Raw genomic sequence first — 25,412 nt, forward strand, 5'->3', positions numbered from 1 at the left:
TCTCGCTCAGGTGCTTCCACTCAGTTTACCGGAAGCTGCTGTGGGCGCATAGACCCATCACCTGCCACGTGAAGGGCGGAAGGGGAGGCTCTGACCTCCACAAACTCACCGCAGGTGGCCGGGCACTGCTTGTAAGTGAGCGCTTGTTGCCGAGTAGGCGTAGTCAATGAAGGGGTCAGGATCTGACCAGGACTAGGCACACCGCCCTGCACAGGTGAGCAGGACCGGTAAGCAAGGGCGGGGTTTAAGGACCAGAGCGAGCTTAGACTAGAGAGGTGGAACCGGGTAGAAAGGGGCGTGGTCTGACAGGGAGGGGCGGGATTCTAAAGAGGAGTGCGCAAACGGGTGTGGCCTGTTGCGGGGGCGGGGCAAAGAGAAAGCCCCCCCTCCCGGGGGCGGGGCTTCATGTGAAAGGGCTAGGGGCAGCTCAGCGCCGAGCCGTCGAGTCCGGAAAGGCGGGGTCAGGGCGGGGCCAGGGTGGGGCGGAGTCGGCGGGTCAGCCTCCCCCAGCTGCACCCGCTTCCTCTGACTCCGGCCCGGCGGAAGTGCGTCAGTTGTTATCCGCTCCGGCCGCTGCCACTACTGTGTCTGCCTCACGCTCTCGGTGCTCAGAAGCTCCGCCACCCTCGGCCGCCCGCTGACGCTACCCGCCGGTGGCCATGGGCTGTGTCTCTGAGCCCCTGGTTTAGGGCTGCCGAGCCCCAGCTGCCCTCCGATGCGCCGGACCCGGGGTCCCAGGCCGCGCGGTGTCCGGTGCTGAGAGCCCGCGCCCGGCATGCCCGCTCCGGCCCCGAGCCCGCCCCGGCCCCGAGCCCGCGCGGCGCTCTCGCAGCCCGGCGGCGCGGTGTAGCAGGCGGCGCGGGGCGCCAAGGTCATCGCCGCGGCGCCGCCATGGAGGCCAAGGTCCGGCCGAGCCGACGTTCGCGCGCGCAGCGAGACCGTGGCCGGCGTCGAGAAGCCGCCCGGGACGCCCGCGCGCAGAGCCCGTCGTCGGGTGACGAGCCGGAGCCCAGTCCTGGCAAGGAGAACGCGGGACTCCCAGGCGCGCCGCCTCAGCGCCCTACGTCCCTGCGCGCTGCGCGCCCCCCGCGGCGCCGTCGCCGCGAGTCCAGTTCTCAGGAGGAGGAGGTTATTGATGGCTTCGCTATAGCCAGCTTCAGCACCCTGGAGGCCCTGGAGGTAGGTGGGCTAGAAGGCCGGACCGGGGAACAAGGAAACCGATCCGTACGCCCCTGGGGCCCGCGCTGCACCTTGCCAGGACGAGAATCCGGAGTGAGGGGTGTGTGGGAGGACCTAAGCCACGCTGCCCAAGCGGGCTTTGCAGCAGTTGTTACTTGTTGCCAAGTTATCGCTGCGTCCACGACCGGCTGTGGGAATTGGACAGTGTTGAGGGTCGGGAGGCAGCGACGATGAGCTGGACACTTGGGATTCTTCCTGTTTGGAGGGGACAGGGGGTCGGCTGGCAAACCCTTCTTGGTGATTGATTATTTATTGTGTAGGCATAGGTATTATGCCTAAAAATACTACCTGACTGACTGGGTTGTCATGCACAGTATTTGCTGGGCAAAGTGTTACCTGAACTCAGATTAGCAGAGAAGGAAGTGAGACACTGTAAGCAAGATGGCCAACCAGCGAGTGGGTGGGCGAGTGAGTAGCCACTGTGTCTCTGCAACTCAAGTGGTTTGAAATACTGGTCAGGCCTTCAGGGCACCAGCAGATCCTTCAAAGGCCCTATTAGCGCCTAGGAATGCAGAGATCTCCATCTAGGTGAGCAGTTTTGGGAACCACATCTCATCTGCTAGGCTGTGGTCCCAGGAATCACTCTTACCCTGACTGATCTGCGATTCCCCAGTCTTAGGCAAACCTTTGAGAAAGGGGAGTTGGTCGTTGCGCAATTAAAGAGAGTCCCCCTCCCCCCAAGTTCACTGATTCTGGGGTCAGTCTGGTCTGTAGAGCCGAGGGTCAGATCTGATGGCCACTGTGAGTCGCCCTGGGATGGGTTTGTTCTAGACACCTGTGAATGAATATAGGGCCCTGCTCTTCTGGGGAACATGACATGAGTTCTGGGCCCAAGCCAGGGATCCTGACCTGAGATGATTTTGTGGAGTGCAGTTGTACTGTGGCCAGTGCTGATGTGCTAAGACAGGATGGCTTGGGGTTTTCTGCCGTAGTGATAATGAAATAGCCAGACACTGCTGAAGCCCCTACGTTGCAGGCATGGTGCCACGTGTTCCAGACCTGTACTCTCACCTCCCACCTTGCCACACCTGTGTCTGCTCCCAGTCCAGAAAGAACTCAAAAGAGCCGCGCATTAGTTTGGCCTTTTCCCCATTTCTCTTTGGGCCTCTTTTGGGTCTCGGGCTTTTCAGCATCACCTTAAGTGCTCTGTCTGCCTGTGAACTGTTTGGTGCTGTAACAGCTTAGCCCAGCTGTCAGTTAAGATCTCATCTGAAGCAGGAATATTTCTTAACCCACGTCCTTCCTCATACCTTTTGGTCTCACCTTCTCCCACACTGTGGAGACTGAGTTGCTTTCCCTGAGTTTCTGCCCCTCCAACTTGTCAATGAAAGGATTGTGCCTATGGGTTCCTAATACCCAGAACAAAACAACCAATATTCAGCATAGTGAGGAGTGAATGATTGTAAAGAAAGTCCAGAGCCACCGCCTTAAGGTCATATCACACTGTCCTGAGACCACAACCCATTTATATCTAAGTGGTTTGCTTGTGTTGGCTCCCGTTGTATTTGCCACCAGTGTGTATTTCCCCACCTCTTTTAGGCCACATATACAGGGTTGACTTTTATAGGCTCACCAACTAAGCCCATAATGTCTACCTCTCGTGTTTTCTTAGAAGAGTTTTGCAGGGTCTCACTTACTGGTAAGCTGTGGTTTTCTCCCTGAGATCAAGTAATTAATAATCCCATCCTGTCATGGTGATAACTAGTTCATTCTGCCAGTTGTCTTTAGAGATCCAAATTCATTTAATGACCCTTCAAGCAGGTTTGGCCACTCCCACTCTACAGATGAGAAATCTGAGGCACAGCCAGACTGGAGTCTGCACTGCCTGGTGTGTCCTGCTGGTCCCACAACTACTCTGCAGCCTCACCAGTTGGGGGAGATGGCCAGCTAGATTCTCAGGATCAGTAGGACTCCAGCCCAGGGGGAGAGCTTGTCTCAACAGTGACTTTAGGGTCTCTACATGTCATGACCTGATTTGAGTGTCAGAGAAGCTTGCATAAGTCCCCAAAGCAGCTCAGATGTGAATGACCTGAGATGTACGGAAGAATGTCCCATTACCTTGTCCGAGGATGCCTGTGTAGGGTACCTGTGCCAGGGCAGCCTCAGATCTCTGCACATCTCCCTTTTTCCTTGGAGGGAGTGTAGCCCTTGACTCCTTTTTGTCTGTAGGGACAGTAGGTACTTCCCCAAATGATATGGTAGTGGTTGCTGGCTAGAGGGTGCAGGGTGTCACTTACTGCTCCACGGATTCAGATTAAGAGTTTCATGTTGGAACTGAGGGCATGCAGGCTGGGTTCTCTTATCAGGTTGAGTGAAGGACAGGGGATCCTTCCGAATCTATAGGAAAAGTAGATCTTTTTTCCAGACAGCTTCTGTGTGTAGACTTGGCTGTCCAGAACTCACTCTGGTCTCACAGTGACCCACCTGCCTCTGCCTCCCTGAGTACTGGGATTAAAGACATATACCACCACTTCCTGGCCAAAAGTAGATCTTGTCCTTGTGACAGTTCTCTTGGTGTACTGACAAAGGCGACAGGGGACTGAGTCCTTGCACCCAGCAGTGAAAGGGTGAGGAACTGCTGTAGTCCCAGAAGCATCCCCTCCACCCAACAAAAGTGCCTCAGGTCACTGAACAAGTTGTGCTGGTACCTGGATTTCTAAGAGGCATGCTGAACCCTTCGTCCAGCCCCAGGGCAGACAAACACGATATCTCTTCAGGCTGAGACTCTGGGGCACAGGGTCAGACCCGTGGAGCTGGAAGCTGACCAGCACCCAGAGAGCGTTTTTTACTACAGTTTCCAAGCAGAAGCCACCTGTGGTTTCATGTCATGTGATTTTGTTAATTTGTTTTAAGCAGCAAGTTGATTGAGTGTGATTGATTGGAAAGTCAAGGACTTTAAGAAGATAGGTGAATGCCAGGCCGTGGTAGTATACACCTTTAATCCCAGCACCCGGGAGGCAGAGGCAGGTGGATATATCTCTCTCTCTCCAAGTTCAAGGCCAGCTTGGTCTACAGAGCTGGTTCCAGGACAGCCTGGGCTGCACAGAAACCCTGTCTCAAAAAAAAAAAAAAAAAAAAAAAAGTTGGGTGTCATGTTGCTTTAGCTCCAATGCCACATTCCATGGGTGTCTGCTGTTTTTTAGCAACTCTGTCTGGGGAAATAGCTAGGAACAAATGTGCCCCTGCATATGAAGGGAGGTAGTGTATACTCACAAGCAAGTAACAGCTATGTCGCTTGCACATAGAGCTCCTTACAGTGGCTATTGAGAGCTGTGCTATCTACACAGGGAAGGATATTGTTCTTCACAGAAGACACCACTGGGTACATATGTGCCATCTATAGTGTGTGGGAGGTTCTTCCTCGCAGTGGAGATGCAGCTGGCTATACGCATAGCTATGCCATCTATAAAAGGAGGAGGGTAATTAATTCCCAGAGGAGAAAACTGTAAAACTGATATCACCTGCACGGAGTTGAGGAGGGCACGTCACAGTGGAGACAGCTAGGTAGAGCTATACTGTCTGCCTAGGGAGGGAGGATTATTGTTCCTCACCCCTGTGCACGGAAACACAAAGGTGACAAAGGGGACAAAGGTGGAAAGAAAAATTCCCCAAATGCTGTGTGCTGTGGTGCGTTCTCTGGTCAATACATGTGACTTATAATTCATAAAATATGTCCATAAAACTATACACTGTGTCTACAGAGCTGTGCTTAAGGGACTGTCAGCAACAGGGCATGGTGGAGGTGGCTCCTATAGCTGTGGATGCTGGGGTGCTGGTGGGGTGATGAATGAATGGACACAGCATGTGAAAGTAAGGCTATCTTCGGCCCCTGGGCCCATGTGAGGGCACAGTGTACCTTGGGCAGCTTGTCCAGTGCCATGGCAAGGCAGGCTAAGAAGCTGTTGGCTCCAGACAAGGCCTTATGTTTGTTTGTTATACTTTTTTCCCCTCCAAATTCTTGTTTTGCTTTAGTGAGAAAGCCCTTTTCCCAAAGCTGCTCCCATTTGTTCCTTGGCAGTGCTCTTAAGTTCTTATTGGGTCCTCTAGCACTTGATTCTAGTTGTTTTGCTTTTGTTTGTAACCCTTAATTTTCTGTGCTACCAGTTTGTCACCTTGCATTTCTTAGTATTGCCAACACCATGGATTGATGGGATTCCTCTAACATCATTTTTTTTCCTTGTGGGTGAAGTTCCTCTAATTTTGGTTCTTATCCTGGGCCTTGCTGACAGAGCCTGGGTTTTGTTCTTGGGATCCAGTAGCAGCATTTCAGTTGTTAGCTATTGTGGGTGTCTCAGGAACCCCAGAGAAAGAGTTGCATATATGGGTAGAGTCCATTCTAGGTTTTGCTATGAGCTTGACACTGTGTTCCTGGTAGGGTTGTTTTGAGGCTTTCTTTTTCTGCCAGCTCTGTTTGGATTGGGATTTTCTCTTTTTCTGTACTCTGGAATAATTACTTTTTTTTTTTTTTTCCCTAAACAAAATTCTCAGGTCCCATGTTAACTGGTGACCAGTTGGTCAGTATGGTTGGAGGTGGGGCCTGGTTTTTGAGTCAGGAAGCCTTTTCAGGAGGTGACCAAGACCTGGAGGCATACATGGCAGCAGTACCTATCTGCTGAAGCCCTGGGCACTTCAGCCTGGTTACAGAGTCGGGTAGTCTGGGAGGAGCCCTAGTCCACTCATGAACCTGTGACCCAAGCTGCCTCCTCTATTCTCCCCTTAGCACCTCTCCATCCAGACTCCACAGTCACTGGATACCTTCCTTGTTCCTTTCCATAAACTATCTGTTCCTACCAAGATGATCCATGCTTGAATCAGCTCTTTGGGTCCCCAACTGCTGCTAGGTGGGCTAGAACTTCTACTCCCAACATGTGCTTCGGTGTGGTTGTAGCCTCCAGTCTTTGTGATATCTTAGGGATGGGTGTAGGAGGGATGTGATGAAGGCTGTGTCTAGGGTAGAGTAGAGGATATGAAACTAGTCAGTACTAAAATCAGTGCTGGCTCCCACATACCAGCCTGTGAGCCCCAGAGACCTTCTTTGCAGCCATGCATGTGGAATTTAGCCGCTGGAGTTTTCTCTTCTGCTCATCTTCCAGAGGTGTACAGTGTTACCTGTGCCAGGGAGCTGATTTCTCTCTACGCTAAGCAAAACAGAAGGCAGCCCAGACTATGGAGGCTAAGCCCATGGGTATATGGAGTTGACCTCGCAAGAAGAGCATAACAATTTTGATACCTTTACAGACTCAGATTGGCAAGATTCCAGAGAAGTGAGAGGGAGGGTGATGCCACTCTTTGCTAGGACTCAACCCTCTGCACTGCAGGTTAGGAAGGGGTCGTTTTGTTCTTGCGTGCAGGGCTGATATATAACCAATGAGGCCTTGGCATCCCACCACACTTCCTCAGGTCTCTGGCTCTAGGTCTGTCTCACAGCACATAAGCAGGCAGGCATAGCCTGCGTGTTGGGGTGACCCAGGCTAACCAAGCCAGTGGGGTGAGACTATCCTATTTCCTATCTGAGCCAGCCCCAAAGGTCACCTATCAGATCTATCATCAGTGAGTGTCAGTGTCAGGAGGGCATTCAGAGGGGTGTTGTTGAAGTCTGGGGGCCATGGAGAAAAAGGCACAGAATGGTGGGCTTCCTCTTGAAGGAAAGCAGCCAAGTATAGCTGGGAGAGGAGAAAGTGCTAGTGGCTTTTTAGGGAGGTTTGGTCATTACGTGACAGCATAGAAAGTGTCCATTTCAAGTTGGCAAGCTAAGGAATGTATGGAGGCTGGGGCAGGGAGGTTCCCAAAGTATCCAGGGTGGCTTCCCCCAATCCCTGACAGTTTCTCTGTGTAGCCTTGGCTGTCCTGGACTCAGCTTTGTAGACCAGGCTGGCTTTGAACTCAGAGATCCACCTGCCTCTGCCTCCCGAGCGCTGGGATTACAGGTGTCTGCCACCACTGGACCACAGGGTAGCTTCTTAAACCAGTGTGAGATGAGTGTTTTGGGGACTCGCATAGTGTTCTAGTGCCATGCTCTACCTGAGTACTTGAAAAAAGAAGTGTACCAGGTAGGTACCAGTGTTCCTCAGCACATGAACTGTTCTGTGTCGTTTTTATTGAAAGCTGGGATGGAGAGCTGCAGGGTTTGTGGCCTTTTGTGCTGTGTGCAGAGCTTAGCCCAGACAAATGTCTTGCCAGTTTCAGCATGTGTTATGCATCAGTTGTGTATTGGGGTGACTCCTGGTAGAAGCCTGGTTTTGTGGTACGGCTTGGCAGACCAGCTCTGATTCTGACTTAAAGCAGCTGCCTCAGGAGGAATAGCTGCTTGTCCCTTAGGCTTCTCTGGTGGCGCCTGCCTATGCTGTACCAGCCGGTCCCTCTGGTGGCTGTAAGGAGTATGAGAGCGCGTGTCAAAGTTTCTGTGCTATAGCTGTTGTTCCTCAGAGCCCTGGTCTTAACCCACCGCTGCCTGTTGCTTAATGGTAGAAACAAGTCCGTATTGCACTGTCTCCAGGGTGCAGGTGTGGTTGGATGGGGGATTTTGTGTGCTGGAAGCCTCTAAAGAGGCTGCACTGTTCTCATCCTTATGGAGAAACCGAGGCACACATGACAGAGTAAGGCATTTCCTGACTGTATACTGCTAGTGAGCCACTGAGATTCAGCATAGATTCCTAGAGGGTGGCCAGCTCCCTCTGGGCCTGCTTTGTTCTACATTGGTAGTAGCACTTGCCTTGGCCTCTGACCAGGTGACTCCTGGCTTTCATGTCTAGCTATTTGCATTTTAGTGTGGTCCTTACCACTCCCTACAGTTTGTTCTCCATCCTGGCAGCTTCCTCATCTTCAAAAGGCCCAGGTTCTTCTGTTAAAGACAGAGATCTCACAGGGATACTTCTTATCTGCTCTGGCCACACTGCCCTCTCAGACCCTGGCTCTTTGGGTACTGCTCATACTATAGGGGTTGGATTGCCCCTTGACCCTATGACCTGCCCTTCCCTCATTTCATGTTGCCAATACACTTAGAACTGGGGACTGAATCACCAGACCCAGACAGGGAAGGGACACATGACTGCCTAGGGAGGAGTGAGTAGCTTCTGATGAGGTGAGGTGGTGGAAGGGTGTCTTAAGCATCCCCAGCTTCTTCCTCCATCTGAGATAGGGATTGGTCAAGCAGAGTTGTGTGTATACCAGCTTCTCAAGGCTCCAAACCCAGGGGCTTCCTGTCAGCCAGGAATAAAACCCCACATTCTGTTCTTGGGTTACGGGAGTACTGGTGAGACTGTCTCAGGGCTTCTACACATTTCCCAGCAGCGCAGCTACTTCCTCCTAGCTCCCAGGAAGAGGCCCTCTCTGCCTTGCCAGCCAGGCATAGCAGGGAAGTCTGTAAACTGCTTGGAAAAACCTGCTTCCTGCTCTGGGCCTTGGTTCCTTATCTGCAGGAAAGGTAGTGAGGCTACATATGCTTGTTCTATCTGCTACCCACTGGACACCAGGATGAGAGTCATGTGGTGAACGTGCTTAGGTCCTTGTTGACCCTCTATTCAGAATTGGGCCATTTGCCGTGGTCTCCAACGCAGAGAGGAGGAGCAGGCTCAGTTTGGACACTTGCCCATTGCTCCTCCCCCACCCAGATCCTTTCATGAACCAGGCTTGTGGCATCAGAAATATCCAGGCTGGCTTCAGCTGCCCACTGTGCTATAGAAGAGGCTTTGGGGGACACCCTGGAAGACAGCTGAGCAGCAGCTGTGCTGAAGCTTGGAGGGGCCTGGAAAGTGGCAGAAATCAGACATGAGGTGTGTTTTCCCAGGACCTCCAGGAGAAAGTGGTATTGTGAACAGATGGATTGCCTTGCTCTCTGGCTAAAGAGGATAGGCTAGGGAGAGTGGCTGAGGTTAGACTGTCGCTAGAAGTACTGACCTCGTGGGAGAGGACTGAGGGTCCAGTCTATTCTGTCTGGGGCAGAGGGACTTGACAGCCACTACTCATAGGTTATCCTAGAGCAGGCATCAGCCATGTGCAGGGGCCTTGGTTCTGCCATAAAGCCCCAGACCTCCCCTTCTTTCTTGGCTTAGCCATACCAATTGAAGCTTGTTTCTGCTCTGAGACCACCTTGTTCATCTTGTTCCACCCTTTTCACTGTCTTCACTCAAATTTAGATGATCTAATTTCTTGTTTTTATGGCTGTGGGAATGTGTTCAGAACGTATGTCCTCACAAAAGAGTGGCTCCAAGCGGGCCATGGAGTTGGAATGGAGATACCAGAGGTCCCTCCTGCATGCTCCCTCCTTCCTGGCAAACTGCAACCTAGGCCATCTCCCTTATTGGCCTTGTCCTAAACTCAATCCCAGCAGCAGCTCAGAAAAAACATGTTCCCGCCCCCAAACAAACAAACCCATGAGATTAGAAAACAAGGCTGTAGTCTGTTTGAATGGAACATGGCCTTTCAACAAATTGGAGCTGGCAGGAAGGAACTATTAGTGAGGCTGTGAAACTCAGAAGACAGTTGGGAGGGATGTGAGCTGAAGAGAGGAAGATCTGGGTGGGAGAGCCCTATTCCCAGCTCGAGAGGATATTAGATGCCATGGCAATTGGTGCTACCCCTAGGGGTCAGAGGATCTAGTGGTTCATGGAGTCCTGTCTAGGTGGAGACCTTGAACCTGGGAGCAGACTGTAAACAGGTAGGTTCAGCATGAGAAGTATGAGGTGGGTTGCTGGGAATTTCTTTTTATTTATTTGTTTGTTTTGATTTTTCAAGACAGGCATCTATGTAGCCTTGGCTGTTCTGGACTCACTTTGTAGACCAGGCTGTCCTTGAACTCACAGAGATCCACCTGCCTCCACCCCCCCCCCCCCCGAGTTGGGGGTTACAGGCCTTGCACCACCACACCTGGCTTCTTTTTATTTCGTGTGCATTGGTGTTTTTCCTGCATGTATGTCTTTACATGGGTGTAGGATTCCCTTAGAATTGGAGTTACAGACAGTTGTGATCTGCCCTGTGGGTGCTGGGAATTGAACCCAGGTTCTCTGAAAGAACAACCAGTGCTCTTAACCTCTGAACCATCACTCCAGCACTGTTTGTTTGCTTGTTTTGAGACAGGGTTTCTTTATGTAGCCCTGGCTGTTCTGGAACTTGCTCTACAGATCAGGCTGGCTTCAAAGGTCTGTCTGCTTTTGGGATTAAAGGCGTGTGCCACCACACCTGGCTAGGGCTACTGGGATTTTTTAAGTAGTTGGTCAGAAAGGAGCCTTGAATGCTGGAATAGTGGTTGCCTGAATGAAGGTTCTTGGGCTCCAGACTTAGCCTTCCAGAGTCAGTATTGTCGCATGACTTGGGAAGTCTTCAATCATGCCTTCAAACAGACTATTCCTAGGCTACGCCTTCATGTTTTGCCAAAGGGGACGGCCTTGGACTTGTTGATAGGTACCTTCCTAACTAGAGGGATGGGGTTGAGCCTCAGGAGGTCATGATGGAGGTAAGTGCTTGGATCCTGAAAGAAGCAAGACTCCTTGTATCATTTGTTTACTGCAGTGCAATTAGAAATATTACTGGTGTTGCATAGTAGCACTTGGTGCGAACAGTCATTTTAAGTCGCCGTTAGGAAATTGAATAGAAGGAAAATGCTGGGCAGTGGTGGTACGCACATTTAATTTCAGCACCCTGGAGGGAAACAGGCAGATCTGAGTTTGAGGCCAGCTTGGTCTATATAGTGAGTTCTAGGACAGCCTGAGCTACACAGAGAAACCCTGCCTCAAAACCAGAAAGAAAGAAAATTGAATGGGCAGTTTCCTTCAGTAGGCACTCAGCTTTGGTATTCTTTCTGAGAAAGGGAACAGAGGTTTGAAGCCTGCCATAGCAGGGCCTTTTGTGTAGGCTAGAGTGTTGGTAGCTAACACGGATGTATACTGTAGTCAGATCTGCTATCTACTCCATCTTGTAGCTATAGGCCCTGGCAGAATGGCCCCTTGGGCTCCCAGTTTTTGGCTTCTGCCAGAAGCCTCAGATAGGAGCATGCCTTCACCAGGGTGTTGGGGTAGGGATTGGTTGCACAAGGCTCTAGGGCACCAGAGCCCAGATGTCTTAGTGGTTTTTCTGAGCCTCTGGTGTTTGTATTTGGTTTTAAGGTACTCCATACTGGTTATATGTAGATCCACTGAGTGTCTAACAGAATGTCTAAGGCAGGTCCTGCACTGGGTCATGAATGAAGTTTCTCTTCTGCAATCCATGAGTGTTTTGAGACTTTCCTTAGTGTCCTGACACCTTTGTTGGTAGCCAACACTTTCCTTGGCTTGTGGCTACACAACCTCACTTGAGGTTCAGTGCTTTCCCAGCAGAGGGAGGTAGATTGTAGAGCAGAAACTGTGGGACACTGTTAAAGGCTGCTCTGTTTGTTGTATGACATATCCCCTTGGTGATATAAGTATAGGTTAGTGAGGCCCCTTCCCTCACTGGTGGTCTAAAGTCAGGGATGTTAGAGACCGGTTCTACTGGGCAGTGCTGTGGCCAGGTTCAAGCTCCAGAATGGCCAGACAGACCATTCTGAATGACCCTTTATTCCCTGGATAGGCCAGATGGTACTTGGGTACTTCTGTTTTGTTTTGAGACAGGGTTTCTCTTTGCAGTCTTGCCTGTCCTGGAACTAGCTCTATAGATAGGTTGGGTGGCCTTGAACTCATAAAGATCCATCTGGAACTCGGAGATCTGCCTCCTGAATGCCAGCATTAAAGGCATGTGTCACCACGCCCAGCCTCTTGAGAACTTTCTTTTTTCCCCTTTTTTTTTTTTTTTTCCAAAGCAGGCTTTCTCCCTGTAGCCCCTTGGCTGTCCAGACTTTGTAGACCAGGCTGGACTCAAACTCACATCAATCTGCCTGCTTCTGCCTCCCTGAGTGCTGGGATTACAGGCCTGCACCAGAGCATTTTCTGTGTTCTCCTAATATGCTGGGTGAAAGTTGGTTTACACACCAAGAGTTTCAGAATTGAGGTTTGGTGACAGCCCTGCTCGTATCCCTTGAGTCAGTTTTGTTCTGTCAGGCAAGTGTACACACAAGGTTTATTTATGAAGGGAAACTTGAAGGTTTCTCCTCATGGGGTAGAGGGTGGCTGCTGTCACTCACCAGCCCATCCATAGGCTAAGGGGGTCAGATGCCCAATAAAACAGTTCTGTGCTCCCTATGAGGCCAGAATGTGACCAGCAGAATGGGAGGAGTCAGTGATGTCTTTTACCTTTTTTAAAAGCAAAGTGTCAAATAGATGGAGAAGAAGAAAGTCAATTCAAACCCATGGCAGGGTCCTGGCTGTCAGCATCCCTGTCTTACTATTTCCTCTTCCCTTCTGTCTTTCAGCTTTTGGGGAAGTCAAGGCTTGCCTCTTCCAGTGACCATTGGTGTCCTGGTCATACTGTCATTGCTTAGTGTCCATTATTAAAGTTGACCTCAGTTTGTTTAGACTTGGCGTCTGACACACCCTGAAAGCAGCTACCTCTCAGCTGTAACATCAGAGTTCTGTAGCTCTTTGCTTTTCTGCATCTTAGCCCTTAGGAGCAGGACAGTCTGATAGAGCCCAGGGCCCTTGTGGCAGGTGACTAGACAGTCTGCAGTGTGGGGACAATGAGGAATCAGGACCTGAAAAGTACTTCTGTGTACTGCAGAAGGTCCTTATACTCAGCTCTGACCTATCTGAGACAGAAAGGCAAAGCAAGGCAGGAAACATAAATCTTATGTCTCTGGGAGGAGGCGGTATAGTGGCTCTGCCTCTGAGTCCTTGTGAGGATAGAATGGCTTTGTGCTGACCCTCCCTTGGCTTCCTGTAGTGTTCATATGGATTTTATATTTTCTGGGAAGTTTTGCTTTTCTGTAGGCCTATTCTCTGATCACTGCTTTTGGGAGAGCCTAACGTGCATATGAGTGTTTACCCCACCTGGGGCACCATTGCTGATAAGTTTTGGTCATTGCTGCAGAAGTGGGGGGCCCAGAACATGAAGATACAGATGATCACAGACAGGCCAGATGACTAATGACCTTGAAGTCTGATGGCATGAAGGATAATTGACAAGGCTCTCTTCAGTCACCTGGGAATGAAGTTTGTCTTCTGGGAAGAACTATAAGGAATTTGTCACCTGGGGCATTTCCTATTCTATGTAGCATGTTGCCAGGGGTCACTTATGTGTATCACCTATGAGAATTACAGGTATCCTTAGCCCCAGGCCAATATGTCACCTCAGAGAGTTCCCAGGTATGCTCTACATAAAGATCCTATAATACAGGGCTGGGTCCCAGAGAGATGGCTTAGAAGTTGAGAGCACTGGCTGCTTTTCCAGAGGTCCTGAGTTCAAGTCCCAGCAGCCACACAGTGGCTCAGAACCATCTAGAATGAGATCTGTATATGCAGTAAATGAATAAATTAGCACACACACACACACACACACACATTTTTTAAAGATCCTATGGTCATTGGGAACTTGGGGTCTCCTCCATCATCCACCCATCACCTGTCCGTTCCCCCTCAGACATGGCTTTCCCAAGGTAGAGGCTCCTTCTCCTGAGGAGTCACCATAGCCTGAGAGCCTGCTCTATTTTCCTAGGGTGTTCCCATAGGTTCACAGGCATTTCCTTCTTCCTCTGCAGAAGGATATGGCTCTGAAGCCACACGAGCGGAAGGAGAAATGGGATCAGCGCCTCATCAAGAAGCCCCGAGAGTCAGAAAACTGCCCATCTGCTGAGCTGAATGAGAACAGGCAGCCCCTGGAGGTGGGCAGTCCAGGGCAGGATACGGAGCCCACATGTGATGAAGGGACTAGGAAGGTCCCGTTGCAGCCCTCCCAACAGGTGAGCACCCTGTACCCTCCCCTATTTAAGACCTCTGCAGTGGTTGGGATCTGAACCAGGACCATACATGTGCCTGAACTCCACCTTATGGTGTCTGGCCTGCCTGGCAATGCCTCCTTCGTTGCTGGGCTTGGGGCTTGGGGTAGACAGGTAGGAGCCAGGCTGGTCACAGGGGTACAGGGACCTTCTGTCTGCCCAGCTGGAAAAGCCTTCCTGGCCAGTGCTATTGCTTCTCCCCAGGAGTACAGGGGTATGTGCTGGCCAGGATGGGTGACAGTGCCAAGCTGATAGGCCAGCCCCGTTGCCCACTGCGTCCATCAGGTTCCGCCGACTAGGTGTCTGGAGACATCTAGAGGGTCTCTGTAAATGGATGTGGGGACCATACCATGCTCCTGCTAAGAGAGGGGAATGTTCAGCCAAAGGCTTCAGGTTGGTGGTCCAGGAGTGAGAGGAGAAACCAAGAAAAAGGAGTGTTTCTGCCCAGATGAGGTCTGTCAGAGCAGGTGGAAGCTGGGCTGGGCTGCCTGAGCATGGGTCTGTCCTGAGTCATGGCTCAGCGTTGCAGCTCCATTTCTCCTGGGGACCCTAACCCTGTGCCCTCTTTTCATAGAAAGGGGTTTTTCTCAACAGTTAAGGCTCTGCTGTGAGCTCCCTTGGGAATTGGGCTCTGGAGAGGGAATAGCATGTCTTGGGCCTGGGCAGGATGGGGGGTCCGCGGGCACACCTGCCCAGGTGGACACATACTCTTTCTTCCATGCAGGTGTGCTCCCCAGAAGGGGGGCCGCTCCCAGCCAGCCCCTGCCAACAGAACGGCCCGGCCCAGCATCAGCAGCAGCACCAGCCCAGCCAGTCCAGCCAGCCCAGCCAACCCCAGGGGCCCCCCCCAGCCCCAGGGCAGCCCTGCCAGCCCCAGCGGCCACCCCTGGGTCAGCGTGCTTGGCCCCATCGATCACTTCTAGGCTTGAGACAGCCCTGCCAGCCCCGGCGCCCATTTCTGGGCCCTGGCCAGCACCACCGGTCCCAGCATCTGCTTCCGGCCCCAGATCAGCTCAGCCAGACCCAGCGCTCACGCCTGGCTCAGCCCCGCAGGCCAGTCTTGGTGCTTCCAGGCTCCAGACAGCGCCTACGGTCCATCCAGACTCCATGGCATCACTACCGCCCACTTCGGTCCCTGTTGACCTTGTGTCACCTCTGCCGGTCTCTACTGACCATATGGCACCGTTGCCAACCTTTGCAGTCATGGCTGTGTCCCTGTGCTCGGCTCTATAGGGCTGCCTCAGGACAGTACTGCCAGCCCCCTCGAATTCTCACCTTGCAACCATGCCATCGTCCCACCAGCTGCTTTTCATTTTCAGGCCAGTGCTGCTGTCCCCAGTGGGCACTCTTGGCCCCACGTCAGCAGAGCCAGCCCCATAGGCCCTTCCTGGGCCAGCCTAGCTGCTCCCAACAGCCACCAGTGGGCCCCAAGCAGCCTCAGCAGTTAGTTGAAGGCCCAGAACAAACTAATCTTCCCAATCCTGCCCTGCTGAGCCCTAGACAGTCACAACAACAGAAGTGCCCACGTCTTAGCCCAGAGCAACCCCACCTACCCACACAGCCCCTCATGGGCCCAAAGAAGCCCCTGCGGTCACTTCTGGGCCCAGACCAACCTCGCAAACCCCAGCCATTACTTCTACTGCCCGATCGCCCTACACTCATGGGGCAGCCAGGCCTGGCCCCCCGGCGTCTTCTGAGGCCGCTTTGTCAGCCGAGGCGGCAGTCCTTGCTGGATCTGGTGCCAGCTCATCATCCCAGGCCTTTGATAATGGGTCATCCCTTCAGGCCCCTGAGGTCACAGTGGACTCGACACTCTGCCCCAGGGGTGGCTCGCCAAGCACCATCTGTGAGTCCTGGAGCCTGAGACTTGTAGATAACTTCTGGGTGACTTTGTTATGCAACAGTTGGACTGCACTAGTGAGAACCTTCACTCTGTAGGCCTCAGATGCTTTCCCAGACTGCTTGGCCACAGCAGAGGGAGAGATGAACTCCATGTGATGCCATTAACCCCTCCATGGGGATCAGGCTTCTTGGAATTACTGTTCCCCTCATATGTGCTGCTTTGTGATGGACAACTCATGGGACAGGTTATACAGCCGCCCTAAGGATTTGGAGCCTGTTTGGATCCCTCAGCATCTTTTGGTGTCTGTACTTGCCAACACTGTTTGTATTTCTGGGTCTTCATGCATGTGTGCAGGTGTGAGTGGTGTGTACATGTATGCCTGTATGTGATGGGCATGTGTGGTGGAGTGCCAGCCTAGGCCTCAACTCTCCTGTTCACCCCCTCTCCCACCCTTAGTATTCTTTACCCTGAGCAGAACGGCTTAGGGGACTCAGGGCCACACTGTGGATTTGGTTGGCCAGGTTTTAGGTCACAGTTTTTCTTGGCCGTGGGATGATGCCAGCGTCGACTTGAAGATCCCCAGCCTCATGAGAGATGTGAAGGGGTGGGGGCTGCTTCCCCACCTGTCAGGGCTCTTCCTCCACCCTAGAGGTACTATGGAGCAGTTGGAAGCGCCTCTCTGTACTCTCTATCCCTATTATAACAGTGTCCACAGCTGATTTTGACACCTATTACTGCAGAGCCATCTTTGGGCCTGCATCTGTCCCACAGCCACCACCTGTGATCAGGAGTGTTTACCCTGCCCCAGTCCCATCTCAGGGCAGCCTCACACTGGAGTCCACGTGGCTAAATTGAGCCCATGAAGGGGAGGTGACCAGAGCAGAGAGGACCCTAGTTTGGAACTTCTGTGCTGGCCACCTGGGGTTTTCTGGGCCAAGTGGGCCCCTAGCCATGCCTGGTACCTGTTCTCCTTAGTCCTGTTTACCCTAGACAGGCCCCTTTCTTGATGCTCACCTACAGCCTCTGAACTGAGAGTTTGGGTCTTATTTTTTCTGATTATAAAAATAAAAAGTGCCATGCCATTTTTCTAACAGTACTAGTGTTTTTTAATTTAAATGGATGATCTGTGTCCCATGATTTTTTCCACTGAGTGGTTTTGTGTATCTAGATTTGGTTTTCTAATTAGTTAAGTAGGAGATGGAGATGTGGAAGTCACATTCTGTCTTGTGGGTCTGGGAGGTGCTGTCCTGGCTCTGGCCCAGGTTTGAGCAGTAGAAGTTTGAGGGAGGTGTTAAGTTATTAAAAGGTAAAGCTCTTTTTTTGGAGTTTCAACACAGGGTTTCTCTGTGTAGCCTTGGCTGTTCTGAACTCACTTTGTAGACCAGGCTGGCCTTGAACTCTCAGAGATCTACCTCCCTGAGTGCTGGGATTACAGGTGTGTACCACCACGCCCAGCTTCATGTGGAGTTCATGAGGGCGGGATTCATATCCTTCCACACCAGACCTATCCATGCCAGTCTTTTGAGGGTGGTTGGTGTACATGGGGGTAGTCCGAGGAACCTAGGGCCTCAGTTACTGCCCTGGACCTACAAGGGTTAAGGAAATCCTTTTCTTGGTGAGGCATCACACCCACACTGGTTGCGGCACCCACACAGGTCCTTATGTTTGAGGCCAGAGGTGCATTGTAAAGTCCTCTACTGCCCTGCCTGTTCTGGGGCTGGAAGACCAGTTGTACCTGAAGGAGTTTGTCATACCAGGCCACTCTTGAAGCTGCCATAGCCAGCTGGGTTTCTAGGCCTGGGAACTAGGACTTGGCACTGTGGGTACTTGCTTGCTAAGGAAAGCTACTAGAACCTAGTGGGCTAGAGGATAGCTTAGCAGGTCGAGGGGTGCTTATGCACAGGCCCTAATCCCCAGATGCCACAAGGTGGCAGAAGAGAACAGATTCTTAAGCTTTTTTCAGACCTCCACACAGGCTCTGTAGCTGTGACATGTGTATGCCTGCACACACAAACACACACATATAAGGACCACAGCCAACATGGGGAAAGTGGTATCCCCAGGACCTTGCTGGCTGGGTCACATATATGGGCTATGCTTTGCAACCTGTCTTGAGGAACTAGGCAATTTTACATAGCTGACCTGTGGTGGCTCTGAACAGCTGGAGGCCCAGGTTTCTCTGAATTTGTCAGATTCTAGTGTTGCTGTTTTACTTGTCTGACCAAAGGACACAGATGTGTGGGCCTGCCAGGACAGGTAGCTGGGAATGTGAGCTCTCAGGTTAGCTTGCCCAGAGCTGCCCTGGAAGGAAGGTTGGGTCCTGACAACTGTAGGGGGCAGTGGGCTCTCATTGGGATGACGTGAGTCCACAAGATCTTTTGGAAATGGGGCTTGGGAGAGGTACCATCATATGAGTGACTGTAGCATCCTCCTACTGTTGCTAGGTTCTCTCATACTCTGTATCAGCTTCAGTGTAGCCCTCCTTAGCCATGGGCAAGATAGCATAGCAGAGGAGGGGAAGGGAGTCTGAAGAAGCCAGTGGGGTCCCTACTGAGTCTGTAACAGGAAGGTGAATCTTGTGAGTAGTTTTATGTTTCCTGGGAGGCCAGATGGCCCCTGTTGTAGGCCTGGAACTAGAATGACCCTTGGGTTTTACCATGGCTGAGTCAGAATGTGATTTGGGGCAGACTAGGAGGGAAGAATACAAGCATAGTCTACCTTAAACATCACCTTCCCAAGACATTTGCAAGTGTATGCATGCTTGTGTGTGTGTGCATGTGTGTACTTGACTCACCCTGCCTTGCATACTGCAAAGGTATGTCTGGCAAGGCATATGCTTGTTACCTATTCCATCCTGCCCTCCATGTTAGGAAAACAGCCTGTGAAATGAAGTTGCCAGCCTCCTCAGCCTGATCACCAGGTTTCATTCAGACACTAGTTCTAGCTTGCTGACTTGCCTCCTGGATCCCCTTCTAGCCAAAGCTCCAGCTGATAAGCCTGCAGGGCCCAAACCCCAGCAATCTTAGAGAGGAGGGTCATATGGAAGAGGAAACAACCTATACCCTGGCCAAGGAAGTAAGGCCAGACCAGAGAGAAGAGGACAAGGTCTCAGGGCCTTGGAGCAGCTTATCAGGTGAAAGGAGGTGCCGTGTCTCCTGTCCTGGGTGTGGCAGGTAGTATGGCCTGACCTGGGATCACTGTGGATGCCTCTTAGATGGGCCCAGATTCCTGGTGCATAAGGCACAGAGTATGGCCCTCCTCAGCTTAAAGCTGAAGTGACAGGTGGATTTCCCCACAGTTGGCAGAGATGAGGGGAAAGTCTATAGGAACTAGGTTTTCAGTCCCACTACAGGAGAAGTAGATGGGGATAGGTGTGGGTAGAGCCTGAACTCACAGTTACTTCCACCATAACATGTGAGCCACAAGGATTTGAAATGTCTTCTAAGCCACACCAAAAATAAACCAGATACCATTTAAGTTTACTTATGTAAAGTGTTATTATTTTAACATGAAATAAGTCTGAAACTAATCAGTAATGGACTAGGAACGCACACTTATGATCCTAGCATTTGGGAGACGAAGGAAGGATTATGAGTTTGAGGCCAGCCTTAATACTTAGACCTGTCTTAAATATCACAGAAGCCGAGTGGTGCTGGCACATGCCTTTCACCCCAGCACTGCGCTCAAAAGGCAGAAACATGCGGATCTCTGTAAGTTGAGGCCAGCCTGGTCTACAGAGCAAGTTCCAGGAAAGCAAGAGCTCCACAGAGAAACCCTGCTGGGGGAGGGGGGGTATGTGTGTTTTCTCTTTTTCTGTACTGACTGTTAGAAATCTAGCACAAAGGCCTGAGGATACAGATAATGTTTTGGGAGTGGGAGGAGCTAGCAGGACTCAGACTTACAGGATCTTACATAGCCAGTGATGGCAGCTATAGGGAAAAGGCTTTCTAGTAAATGTAAGAGGCCTACACTTCAGGACAGCCCATCATTGAGGAAGAGCCTGGAGACAGGAGCTGTGGAGGAAGGCTGCTTGTTGCCTCAGTCCAGCAGTTCTAGAGGCTGCCGTCTTTAGCACACGGGCCTTGAGGGATGCTCCAGATCTTAGGCACAGCGTGGTCCTGTCTCGCTTTCACGGGGATCTACAGGGAAATGGAGGAGCCTTGTACCACCCACCAACACAGAGAACTGATAGGTTCTAGAAATAGCAGACAGGCTTTTGTTAATCCAGCTGATCCCAGGGGAGATGAAGATGAAGCTTTGCTGACATAGAGGCTCACTGAGAAGGAATTTCCCAGTTGGAGCCCTGATGTTAATTACAACCATGAGAGTGCTTCTCCTTCCTGGGCTCTGTCTGATACAACTGAACTTCAGTGCCAGAGTGTGTAGTGGACGCCCGTATGTTCCATGTGAACTCCAGATTGGTTACAGGGCCATTTCTCCCCATCTAGGTATTATACCCAGTCTTGTTGGTATAGTTGGAAAGTCAGGTTACCTTCACCAGGAGACATGGTCTGCCTTGCAAGCCTGAAGCTTTGGCATGAGTATTCTCTTCCCTTGGCATCTGTGACCCTTCTCTGGGCTGTCCACCATCTCCTCATCAGATGAGACTGTTCTTTGAGGCAGAGATGGGGTGTGCTTTCTTTCCCTATCTGGGCTTGTGTTATGAGAAAATGATCGCTCAGCAAAAGCATACGGACTTGGAGCTATGCCAGTCACTAGAGCAAAGTAGGGGACCATTGTGAACCACTTGGAAACTGAACTTGGGTCACCTGGGAGAGGAATATATGCCCTTAACCACTGAGCCGTCGCCTCACCCTCCACTGGGGACAGTGGCAAACAGTGACATCTTGGTGCTAAGTATGATGGTGAAAGAAACAGGGAGTGTCTTGGCCAGGTAGATCTGGCATGGTCCCCCTCCTGGTCAGGTGATACGAAAGCTCAGTTCTGAAGAGAGAGGACTGTATAGAGTGCACAGCTAGGTACCTATGGAGGGGAAGTGTGGGTACTGTGGTTAGGAGTAGGGGGCCATTAGGCCTGGTACAGCAAAACAAAAAAGGTAAGTTTCATTGCTGTGCTGGCTAAGGTCCTTTGCTGTGCCAATGCCCGTTCTAGGGTCTCAGAAGACATGGGAAGCCAGGGGTCAGGCCTGACAGTGAGTAGGGGCCTATGGGTTGGGTTGCGGAGAGTAACAGAGATAGTCACAGCTCAGTCTCTTTCAGCGTGGTCTTGCTCTGCTAAAGTCTGGTTGCAGCACTGAGATCCAGTGAATCAGGGTTGCCGTGGCTGTGGGTTCCTGGCACAGCTCACTTCAGGAGGGCATCAGTTAATTCGGTAACTTTGGCCAGTACCAAGGTTGAACCCAAGATGTGCTATCTCTGGGGAGCCTCTAAAGTCCTTTAGATGACCACTGTCTATAGTAGTGACCTGAGGATATGGGAAAAGGGGTCATTCCCCTAAGAAGAGTGGGCATAGAGTGGTTGCTGGAGGGCCAGAGCATGGGTACAACACACGTGGAATGCAGTGTTTGTGCAGGACACATGGTCCACATATGGCATATTGTGCGTATAGGATGCCCTGTACCCACAGGATGTATTATGCACATGGAATACCATGTGTTCAAGATGTACCTGTGACATTCAGGAAGTACCATACATACAGGGCATGGTGTGAATTTGACGTGCTGTGTATACAGGACGTACTGTGTGTATAGGATGGCAGTGCTCCAGGAGTGTCTTCCATTGGCTCTTCACATTGGGAGATGGGGAGCCTCACCACTCTTCCCCCTCTCTGGCCTATCCTGCATCTGGGATGCCTGAGGGAGCTGCTGCCCCTTGCAAGGATTTCCCAGGGCTTACAGGAGAAAGCAGCCAGGCAGCCTTACTCCTCATCCTCAATCCAGGAAGTGAACTGTCCCACTGCTGTCCTCATCTTGCAAATGCAGAGGTTAGGTGGACTGTAGGAGACCACAAGGTAAGCATTGCCTGAGTAGGAAACAGTTTGAGGTGGTGGGAATGTCTCCCTGGAAATATGCCAGCTTGTGTGTGACTCATCAGACTTTCATGCACACCATCCAGGTCATGCCCAGCACTTACTCAGGGTTGATGTTCCTACCGTCTTATGTGGCTCAGCCTGAATAATGGGATTCTGAGGTCCAGTGGGCCTCTGTGCATGAAGGTATCTGGGGAGCAGGTGAGGTGTGTACACTGGGTGGTATACATGTTTCGTGGACAACCTGGGACAACATGGTGACATGTGTCCATGTGTGCTCTCTGGGTCTGAGTCCTGGTAGACTTTCTAACTTCAGCAAGTGAGAAGGGATACTTCTGTGCCCTTCATCTCGGCAACAGATAGCTCAGGGCCCAACCCTGGATAGGCTAGCTCTGTGCCCCAAACCTCAGTGTATCTGAGTACCAGAGTAAACCACATGTTTCCTGCCACCAGTCCTGGAATCAGTCACTTCCATGTGCAGCCTGGAGCTGAGAAGGGGGAAGGAGCCACCTCATTGCTAGAGCCACCATTTCTTGACTACTGGAGCCCTCTCCCCAGCCTGTTAGTCTGGTTGCCCTGTTTAGAGGAATGCCAGCTGGCAAAGCTGATTGCTTAGCAGTCAGGAAATTCACAAGCTGTTAAACTGTTAGTAGCTTAAGCCAGACCTTGGTGTGAGCATTTACTCTGTGGAAATTGGCAGGCATTCTTGGGGGGCCTGTCCCTCCCATAAAGCTGGTTTACCACACAACACTGGCTTTGCTTTGGTCCTGCTAATTAAGAGTGAGTTTCCACCCTGCCCCTCTGTCTGCCCTGTGTGTATTCCAGCATCTGGCAAGCACTGGTGCCCAAGGAGTATACTCCCAGCATTCAAGCTCTCGCTTGTCACATGTGGTACCTGCAGAAGTTCATGCACTGCACTGTGCCTCTCTTTCTCTGCCTGCCCAGTTGGTAGCATGTGCACAGAAATGACATTAAGTAGGTCCAGGTACAAGTTCCTGTCAGCTTATTGTAGTTTTATGTCCCATGTCCTCCTCAGGCTTGCTTACACCAGGAAGTAGGGAGTAAGTACGTGCTGGAAGAGACTGCTGGGTGGTGGGAAGCAGCCTGGCTCAAAGCTGCCCTAACCCATTTTATGGAACCTGGCCTGTGCTAGGCTGCAGTATCAGTACAGAGAGGGCACTAATCAGCATTGTAAGCTTGGGAACCCAATAGGACAATATTGGCCTTTCTTTGAGGTCTTGTGAGCCCTGTCTGTCTGGATCCCTAATCATTTTCCCACCTTCCCTCACGTCACTTCCTGGACTTCTCCTGTCCCCTTAGCTGGGAGCCTTCTTTCTTTTTGCAACTTCCCCATAGACCTGCACAGCGCAGAGCCGAGGGCTGAATCCCACTAAGACTGAGGGCCCATAAAAGTTTTAGCTCCAAGGCTGCCAGTTTGGCTTGTAAACCTGCTTCTTGGAGCTGCTAGTGGCCCAGGCTTGTGAACCCTCAGGTGCTGTGCAGAGGTGCCTTGGGCTCATGCTGCTGTCCAGCAAGTACATGGTCAAGAACAATGAAAACCTGGGGTACAAGAGGTGGCTCGGTGGTTGCTCTTCCAGAGGACTTGGATTCAATTCCCCGTACCAAGATGGTTGTTCACAAACATCTGTAATTCCAGTTCTGGTCTCTGTGGGTACTGCATGGACATGCTACCCAGACATATCTGCAGGCAAAACACCTATACACAATACAGATAAACATAAAAAGAAGACTTCTAAACCGTCAAACCCTCTAGGCCAGGGAGACCACTCCTTGGATACTCATATACATATATACACAAAGTCATGTATAAATTCAGTCCCTACTTCAGGCTGGATGAGAGACCAGACATGAGGCTCAGTCAACATGGGCAGCCTCCAAGACTAGTAAAAGAACTGTGTTCATAGAGGTGACCTCAGAAACCCACAATGGACCATAAGAAAGAGACAGAGACTGAGTGTGGCTGTGCCAACCTGGGGTGGATGTGCAGTCGCATAGACTTCATGTTTGGGGAGATCCTGTTCCACATCCAGGCCCAAGAGAACAACTGCTCAGAAGTACCTGCCTGTGGCTATGTAAGGGAGCTGTGTGTGTAGGTACAGTACCTGTGGTTCCTCCCTGAGGCTTAACTTGCAGCCATTCCCTATAGAGAGTCTAGGCTGCTAAGGTTGCACCGGGGGCCTGCAGGCTATAGTCACTCAGACATTTTGCAGGAGCAAACTAAATGATTGGACCAGCCTCGACCTCTGTTCCACGTCTGGAGCCCAGCCCTGTCCACCACAGTGGTTATGTCACAGAACGGGTGAGACGTTGCCCGCCTGCCTTGTGGCATGACACAGCCCTTTCTGGAGGTCCTCCCACTTCTCTGCAGTTTGCTTCCTTAGCACGTGCTGCTAACTTTCAGGCCCTGTTTTTTTTTTTTTTTTCTTACATTTATTGAGAGCCTTGTGGTTCTGAAGGCCCCATGAATGGTGGGGTGTGTGTCTGCATGTCCATTGTCTAGACACAGTGCACAAGAGCTCGGGAAATGCTGGCTCACTGGTTGGCTAGATGGCTGATAAGCTCAATAGTTGGATGGGTGGATAAACGGATGGATGCTTGCTTAGCTGGTGGACAGCTGGTTACTTGGCTGGAGGAGTAGATAAGCGTACGGACTGATAGCTGGTTGACAAGGTCCAAAGGTGGCTAGAAGTACAGGTACTCTCTCCTGCCCCCTGGTGCAAACAGGTCACCTTCTAGCTCCAGGCAGACACACAGATCCAGGTATCCTGATCTCATCCTTCCATACAGTCCTGAGGATGGAAGTATGATATCTCCTAGCCTCTGTCATAGCTAATAGGAAACTTTCTCAGAGCAAGTAAGAAGAAGCAGGAGAAACCAAAGGGCAAGTAGGTTAGGCTGTTTTGGATCCACTTGGTTACGGAAGTGGGTGGCAGCTGTCCCATGTGTCTGTGATTGCAGTGGTGGTTTCTAGAATACAGGACTTGTTGGCTCTATAAAACTACAGGAAATGGGGTTTTCAACCTAAAGACAGCTACTTGAGAAAGGATAACAGACACCAGCCCACTCTACCTACAGGGTTCCATCATGGAGTCAGCACTCACTCCAGTGTCTGGCTTAAACAAAAGATGGCTTCTGTATACATGTGTCAAACAGACAGCAGGCCTGCGCCCTCATAGTCCAACTTTGGCAGGGGATCTTTGTCCACTGTGTCTCAGAAGAGAGACAGCACCCATGGCAGTCAACCTGGTGACAGTTACCAGTAGAGTCTCAATGAGTCCAGAAATGGAAAAGTCCCTGTGGGGTTAGTTCAGGTAGTGACCATGATCACCTTCAGTTCCTCAAGCTAGCCTAGTTCATCTGCACTCTGCCTAAACCCTGTCTTCACTCCACTGGAGCCTTACACATTTGCCTGGGTGAGGGACCCCCATTTAGCCATCTGAACATGCACAGTCAGTGTCCTCTTGGTACTCCGAGAGGGTGCGG

The 25,412-nt window shown here is 51.3% G+C and overlaps 1 protein-coding gene across 18 annotated transcripts in view; it reads left to right on the plus strand.

Moving 5' to 3' along the window:
- Window positions 1-463: 463 nt before the first annotated feature.
- Window positions 464-25,412, plus strand: part of Fbrsl1 (fibrosin like 1) — an 81,615-nt gene continuing 56,666 nt past the window's right edge. For 5 of the 18 annotated variants that reach the window (XM_021644920.2, XM_060382641.1, XM_060382637.1 and 2 more), the window contains exons 1-2: window positions 503-1,179; window positions 13,841-14,041. In XM_021644920.2, the coding sequence (XP_021500595.1) occupies window positions 892-1,179; window positions 13,841-14,041 (489 nt within the window). In that variant the 5' untranslated portion in view covers window positions 503-891. Of the gene's footprint in view, window positions 1,180-13,840; window positions 14,042-14,801; window positions 17,017-25,412 lie in introns of those variants that run through there. The other 13 variants (XM_021644915.2, XM_060382640.1, XM_060382638.1 and 10 more) reach the window with 7 other exon arrangements.

The sequence above is a fragment of the Meriones unguiculatus genome, chromosome 4, assembly GCF_030254825.1.
Source record: "Meriones unguiculatus strain TT.TT164.6M chromosome 4, Bangor_MerUng_6.1, whole genome shotgun sequence".
NCBI lineage: Eukaryota > Metazoa > Chordata > Mammalia > Rodentia > Muridae > Meriones > Meriones unguiculatus.